The 7,348-nt window shown below is 41.5% G+C and overlaps 1 protein-coding gene across 1 annotated transcript; it reads right to left on the bottom strand.

Moving 5' to 3' along the window:
• Positions 1 to 938: 938 nt before the first annotated feature.
• On the bottom strand, positions 939 to 5,601 carry exosc7 (exosome component 7). The gene is made up of 8 exons (XM_075449527.1): positions 5,386 to 5,601; positions 5,203 to 5,304; positions 4,913 to 5,007; positions 4,081 to 4,246; positions 2,466 to 2,536; positions 2,223 to 2,346; positions 1,976 to 2,131; positions 939 to 1,269 (listed from the first exon to the last, which is right to left on the bottom strand). Exons 1-8 carry the CDS (start codon positions 5,440 to 5,442, stop codon positions 1,165 to 1,167), a joined length of 876 nt encoding a protein of 291 aa, XP_075305642.1. The 5' UTR covers positions 5,443 to 5,601; the 3' UTR covers positions 939 to 1,164.
• Between the last annotated feature and the right edge of the window lie 1,747 nt (positions 5,602 to 7,348).

Raw genomic sequence — 7,348 nt, 5'->3', positions numbered from 1 at the left:
GTTCACAAAAAATTTGATATGACTCAACTCCTTTTAATAGATTCTTAAATGTAAGTTTTCGATCCGTTTTTAAGCCGAAAAAGCAACTTGAAAATGTGGAGTCGGAGAAGTTGAGATGCCTTTTTCTTTAGATTTTTCACTGACATTTGATAAGATCAACATTGAATGCCAACGTAACAAAACTTATGATGCAAAACTGAAGCTCCTGAATCACTCACAATTCAGGGAGGAGTCAGTATCTCAATACAAACGTAGGAGTCTGCAGAGCAAATTCTGACCTTTAGATAAACTCCCTGTGGGTTCAATTCAGCTCAGTTTGTGTGTATATGTGAGACGTTCTTTTGCCTACCGATGTTGAACGCACTTATTGTAAGTCGCTTTGGTTAAAAGCATCTGCAAAATGACCGTAATGTACGTTCAACTGCATCCAGGGCGGTTAAAGGAACTCTTTCAGAGTTGATTTTAAAAAAAAAAAAAAAATAAAAAAAACACTTTTCAGGAGTGAAAACTGAACTCTTCTCAGTCTATAATGCACATCATATAGAGTGAAAAGCAGCTCTGAAGTGAGTGAATTGACTTATTTTCCAGTCATACACTTAACAAACCAAGCAGTTATTACTTGTATTGAATAAGCAGAAAGTGCCTGCTTGGAATCAGCTGTGTAATCAGCTGAATTTGAAGGAGACAGCTTCACTGAACAAATTCAAGCCGATTTCATATACACGAGGTGGATATATCCGATTGTAACGGTTTTAAATGGACGATTCTGACCATGTTTGGCCTGCAGTCAATAATGAATAATTCTAAGTTCATTAAGCTTTTGATGTTCAAAAAAATGTTTTGTAGTTATTGTATATGATGCCTCCATGTGTATTTAAGTGTGTTTCTGCTGACCTGAGCTGCTGGCCATCTTGACAAGAGATTTTAGATCTCCAAAGTTTTGTTTTCAGGTAAAATAAATCATTTAATCAAACCTTTGATTAATAAGAACTACAGTAATTTCTACACATATTCTACCATGATACAGTTTGTACTTAATCAACCAACACCATAGAGAATGTATCTAAACTTTCAAAGCCCAGTCACAATCAAAGTGTACAAGTTGGAAAATTTAATACAAAATGAATGTGTACATGTAAAAACATACAGTAGAAACATTTGAATTTAACCAAGAAAGCCAACTTTCTGTTTCTTATTCCCCAGACTCTCCTCCTGCTGCAGGAGCTTCATCAGTGGAGCGTGAAGGGTCTTCCCGACTCGTTTACCCGCCTGCAGACAGAAAAATATGATACTTTTTAGCTCCACTTCACTACACAAGGGCTAAATTAGCCAGAATTTACCCGATGGTCAGTGGTGCCTGCAACTGATGCAATCTCCTGCCAATCAGATCATACATTTCGACTTTGCCTCAAGTGATGACTTTTTTTTGTCTATGATACGTAAAGCCTACAGTTAAGTCATCTCCCTCGATCTGATATCAGTTATTTTCATCCGATACTAATCTCTCTGCTGCAACACGGCAGGTTTTAGTCTTTATGACTTTGTACAATGGAGACTGATCTTTGTCAACTGGAAGCTTACCAGCGCCCAAACATACATTCTCTGGACAGAGGATAATCTTTATAATTCAAAGCTTAAAAAGCACAGATTCTGACTTTCAAGCTCCTCAAAGTTATTCCAAAATAAAGCAACCCCTTTCTGGAAAAAGGCAACTCCCTTGTTTTATCCCCAGACTGTGAAACAAGCAAGTTTTCATGTTTCATCTATGTGGGTGAGTTTATTGATCAACTAAAAATATGATAGAATAAATTGGGTAACATAAACAGACCTGATTCCAAAAAAAAAAAAAACATTTATTCAAAGATAAAAGGTCAAATGCTGCTTTTTTCTTTCCTAAAGAAGGGAAAACTTCACGGTTAATTCCTCTGCTGTGGTGGGAGGAGGCCAGATGGCCGGGGAGGACGGCCGCTCTCACCTCTGTCATTTCAAAGATGCTCTCTGGATCCAGGCTGCCTCCGCCCACCTTCCTCGTGCAGGTGACCGTGCCCTTGTGTGTGACGGAGATGATGAGGCTCGCCACAGAGCAGGCCTTCTCCTGCAGAGTGGCGTCCACCACGTGCCTGTGGCCCACCTGCTCAACGACAACAACAACCAGCCCTCGCGTCAGCAGGGTTATTTGAGCAATTAGCGTCTTCACCTCCAAGCATCAGCTGCAAGCTTACCTTGCACAAAGTCACTATACAGGGCACATTTTCCACGTTCAGCCTCATGCAGTCATAAGGGTCATCGGACAGCTCGATCTCTTTTCCTCCTTCGTCGTCGGATGATATGTGAACTTTGGGAATTCTGTCAGTGAGTTGACCAGAACACAGTTAACCGTTCGTTCAGTATGTAAATGATCAATGAGCTGATCTGACTGAAAGGTCACAGGATTTAATGACCTGATGGTACAGACACAAACTCACTTTGTGTTGAAGAGAGCTGCCTTGATGGCTATGGAAATGGCATCGTATAAGTTTCCATCACACTGCAGGAGCTGTTGAGGGAGCATAGTGCGAGTTAGATTTATTTTATTTCTGTTTGGATTCATGACACAGAGATTGAACAGCTCTACACGGTTTACATTAAAGGGGAACTCCGGGGCATTTGAAGCGCATTTCCATTGCTAGAGGTTGTCAAATACTGATAGTAGGACACAGACGGGTGCGTATCTGCGCTCCCTGTGTGGAGATCGCGCTGTTTGCGCAGCCTGTCATGCGAGGCTAATACGTGGTGGCTAAGGGGCAAGCGCTAACCCTTCCACGTAAAACAACAACTTGCACACAGCAGAAACCTCACACCACTTTATAAACCGTCCGACAATAAAGTCACAAGCCTTACCATCAAAACCATATGCATGGTTCTCACATTACTGGCATGGGGACGTTACAAAACAACTTTATAAACAGCATGTCACTTACCTCTTGTCGGTATGCTCGCGCATGTGAAAGCCCAAAAGAGTCAATGGACGATAATCCCATATACAAAACAATTATCTTCTCTAGAAAAACTGCGTTCAAGTATTTAAAACATTACAACAATATTACTGGGCATGTATTGTTGTAATGTTTTAAATACTTGAACGCAGTTTTTCTAGAGAAGATAATTGTTTTGTATATGGGATTATCGTCCATTGACTCTTTTGGGCTTTCACATGCGCGAGCGTACAACTAACCGGTGAGTGACATGCTGTTTATAAAGTTGTTTTGTAACGTCCCCATGCCAGTAATGTGAGAACCATGCATTTGGTTTTGATGGTAAGGCTTGTGACTTTATTGTCGGATGGTTTATAAAGTGGTGTGACGTTTCTGCAGTGTGCAAGTTGTTGTTTTACGTGGAAGGGTTAGCGCTTACCCCTTAGCCACCACGTATTAGCCTCGCATGACAGGCTGCGCAAACAGCGCGATCTCCACACAGGGAGCGCAGATTTGCACCCGTCTGTGTCCTGCTATCAGTATTTGACAACCTCTAGCAATGGAAATGCGCTTCAAATGCCCTGGAGTTCCCCTTTAAGTATTTAAAGATGAGTTTTCATGTCACAGGGCTCTTATATACCAAACAAGTGCTGATGGCACCTCCTCCCTCTTGCCTTTTTGCTGTGTAACACACTCCAAAAAGACAAGAGAGACAAATGTTTATAGACGCTCCAGAAGTTCCCAACGTTTGACTTTCAGCTTGGTCTATGAGAGCCGATACGTGTTAGAATGGATATGGAAGAAAAGCACAAAAATAAATAGAAAAAAAAAGTGTATTTAGGTGATTTTTTTTTACAGTCCAAAACCAAAAGATGTTAAAGTCATAGAAAATAAACTGAAAAGTGAAATAAAAATGCACGTGTATAGAAGTGGAATGAGATCAGCTTCTCACAGACCATAAATGGAAGACTGGCAGGCTTCCCTTCCCACATGAAAGGTGCGACAATTTCAAAATATTTCTATAAGGAAATCCACAAACTGTTCATAACTGGCGTGAAGAACGACGAACAGAGCTGGACTGTCGTTCTGGATGATTAAAAAGGTGACGCCTGAAGCTGCCACTCACCAGCACGTCCACGTAGAGCACCCAGCAGTGCTCTCCAGCGCTGATACACAGACTCCTCAGGTCCAGGCTGTTTTTGTTGTTGAACACTTTGTAGAGGGTGTTACTCAGCTCCATTCCCAGCTCTTCACCTCCTCTGCCTTCAAACTCAGGGGTTGCGTTGGCCGAACTATTGATAGGACGAGAAAACAATGCAACAAAGTCAAGTGACAGAACATCACTATGAGAGACTTTATCCGAGTTGAGTTAAAGGGATTGGACATCATAATATTACTACTAGTCAGGACTCAGAGGGAGCAGACGACCCAACAACACCTCCTTGTGGCAGGGTACCCAATAAAAAACTACCACAAAACTTTACTTCTCAATTAGGTGTTTTATTTAAATTCCGAACATGCCAGGTCAATATTGCAATAGTCGTATTTCATTCTACAAAGGAAACGTATTAATCCATTGAGGGAAAACAATCATTGGTTTTAATAACTTTCCTTGGAGGAAAACAAACAAACAAAAAATGAGTTCAAATCAAAAATTGAGTTTGGAGGGTTAAAAAGAACTGATTTTTTTTTCCAGGCCCATTTTCATCACCCAGCCTCACACGGTGATGAGGGGCCTTTAGGCTTTAAAATTAGTCAAGTAAACAGTTGTAATTATCACCTAAAATATGTTTTCAGGTGGTGAATCACACTTGAGTTTTTCCACGGTGTGCTCATGGGATAATGAAGTGTTACCAAAGCGCTAAACTGTAATAAAGTACAACTAAAGTCCTCGTTTGTGAGAACATCTTTAAACAACTTCGTCTTACTGTTGATATGCCAGTAAACGACACACCTACCAGTCAACAAAGAACTCCAGGTAACCTTCAGTAGGCACCACCGGCCTCGGTTTTCCAATCTCAGCCTTAATCCCAACAAGAACCGCTGTGTGCCCCTGGGAGAGAAGACAGAAAACAACAGAAACCTTCATTTAAAACTGACTCTCAGAAATGAGATGAGCTCAGATGTGGCTCACACGAAAGTGTTTGTACAGCTGTGAACGCTCAAAGGATGAGACTAAATGGGACATCTTCGTATTTAAGCTGAAAATGAGGCAACGTGAAGCCGAAACTCTGATGATTCCCATTACCAGTGAGACTTTAGCCGACCCGTCTGTGTTTGACACCACATCGGTCTCTATTTCCATGTGTCTGTAGTCCTCACAGCCTCTTCCGTCCACCCGTAAATCATCCTGAGGAAGACGAGAGAAGTTGTGTCAACAGAGGCAGCAGCTGCCAACGCAGCTACAGCCAGCTATGAGTTCAAAACTTACCCTTATGCCGTGTAGGATGTACACCTTTTCAGCCTCGCTAACTTGCACTGTTGCCATGTTGAAGAAACACCCGCTGCCTGTGCATTTGGCTCTTCTTCTACGCTTTTCTTAGCAACGTCTTCTTCTTTGTTTTGAATGCGGGCAGCAACCAGCGTTACGGAGCATTACCGCCACCCATCATGTAGCTTTTGTAGCGCAGGGTCCCTTTACCTCCTGACAGCCCTTATAGGCCGTAAGGTGAACCCCGTTTTCGTTTAGGCTCGCTCCGTGCTCTCCGAACTACATGCCCGTTAGCTGATAAAAATGACCAAGTTATTTTGCACATATAAAAAAAGTTTCGCGTCACAGAATCCTGTACTTTTTTTAAACCGAGACGTTTTCTGAAGAAATATTTTCCGCAGGGCTGAATGACGATTTTGACGTCACAAGATACCACATGACCGCGCTGGACCAATCACGTTGCCGATTTACGACAACAAACTGGAAAAATGACAACCTGCCAGGTGCTGTCAAATCTAACCTACAGAAAGGAATCTCGCAAAATATCATTTTAAAGTGAACATAAAATAATAATTATCAACGATAATGCTCATTCATGTATTTCTGAATTGAGCCAAATAAATTCGAAATAGTGCTTTATTTACAGCACGAAGCACAATTATGCAAGTGACCTTTCATGTTGTCATTTTGATCAATTAATGGAATTCCAATAATTATTGATAACCACCCACGTGTTTGTAACGTGGGCTAAATTGATTCCAAACAGTGCTTTATTTGTAGTACAAACAACTATTGTGCAAGTGGATGAAAAGGTTACCTTTTCATGTTGTCTTTTTTATTAATGAATGGAAATAATTCTAATTATCAATGATAAGGACCATTCAGGTATTCATTTACTGATGTATTCACTAATAACTATACAACACATTACAAAATCAAAACAAGCAGGGCATACACATCAACCGGCATTTACATCAACCGGCATAAACTTATATACATAACCATAATAAAAGGAATGATACAAATGGAATAGAATAGAGGTAAAAAAAAAAAAAACGCGCGCACACACACACTATTCCCCCCTGTCAGTGTCAGGGCAGCTGTCATCTTCTTTATCCTCTGTTTCCTTTGTGGTGTTTGAACAGCTGGAACACCTGCACAAGTCTGTACAACAGAGTCCTGCAGAGAAACAGGAGGTGGATTTCTTGTCATCCATGTCACTTCAAGATTTCCATCTTCCAGATGCCAACCATGTCCAGTGGGAGATGGAGCGCCAATCTTTTTCTTTACACATGACCTCATTATTTTAGCCTGATAATTTGCCCTTTTGCAGGGCTGGTGGAGGGCATCACTTGTTGGGGGGATAGATAATTCTGGCAAGGCTGATGATGCCATACAGAAAGCTTTGTTCCTAGCCTCATTGATGTTTTCTGCGCTTGGCTGATCGTACAAATGGCATACATATTTGCAAAGTAATGCAAATGTAGATTGGTCCAAGTTAAATTCAGTCCCCAGATTTCTGAAAGTTCAGGTAGACATCTTTCTCGCATGCCACAGCAAATGTCTTCTTTTTGCCTTGTGGTGTCACACCCAGTGAATGTATGGATCCCAATCAAGGCTGAACACACACTGGCTCCGAGAGCTGATGACACCTTGGTAATGTCCATTATGCGTGTTCTGTTGCCCGTCCCTGTGAAAAAGTACAAGCTGCATGGAAAATCTTTCTGCAGACTCACAGCAATGACTGCTACATCAGTGTCAGGGCTCTTAATAATGACAGTCTTATGTTCCTGTGCAGCATGTTGTGCATGCAAAAACAACAGTGTCACATTCGTCGTGGTCACACTGCAGGTCTACCACAGCATGAACAGACTGCACACCTTCCAGTACAGTCACACAGTGACATTGGGGTTGATGTGCTATGTACAAGCTGAGGTTTTTTCCCACTGCTGTAAGATCAGCA

This window comes from Odontesthes bonariensis, chromosome 18 (assembly GCF_027942865.1).
Source record: "Odontesthes bonariensis isolate fOdoBon6 chromosome 18, fOdoBon6.hap1, whole genome shotgun sequence".
NCBI lineage: Eukaryota > Metazoa > Chordata > Actinopteri > Atheriniformes > Atherinopsidae > Odontesthes > Odontesthes bonariensis.
This window is presented reverse-complemented; position numbering and strand designations above follow the sequence as displayed.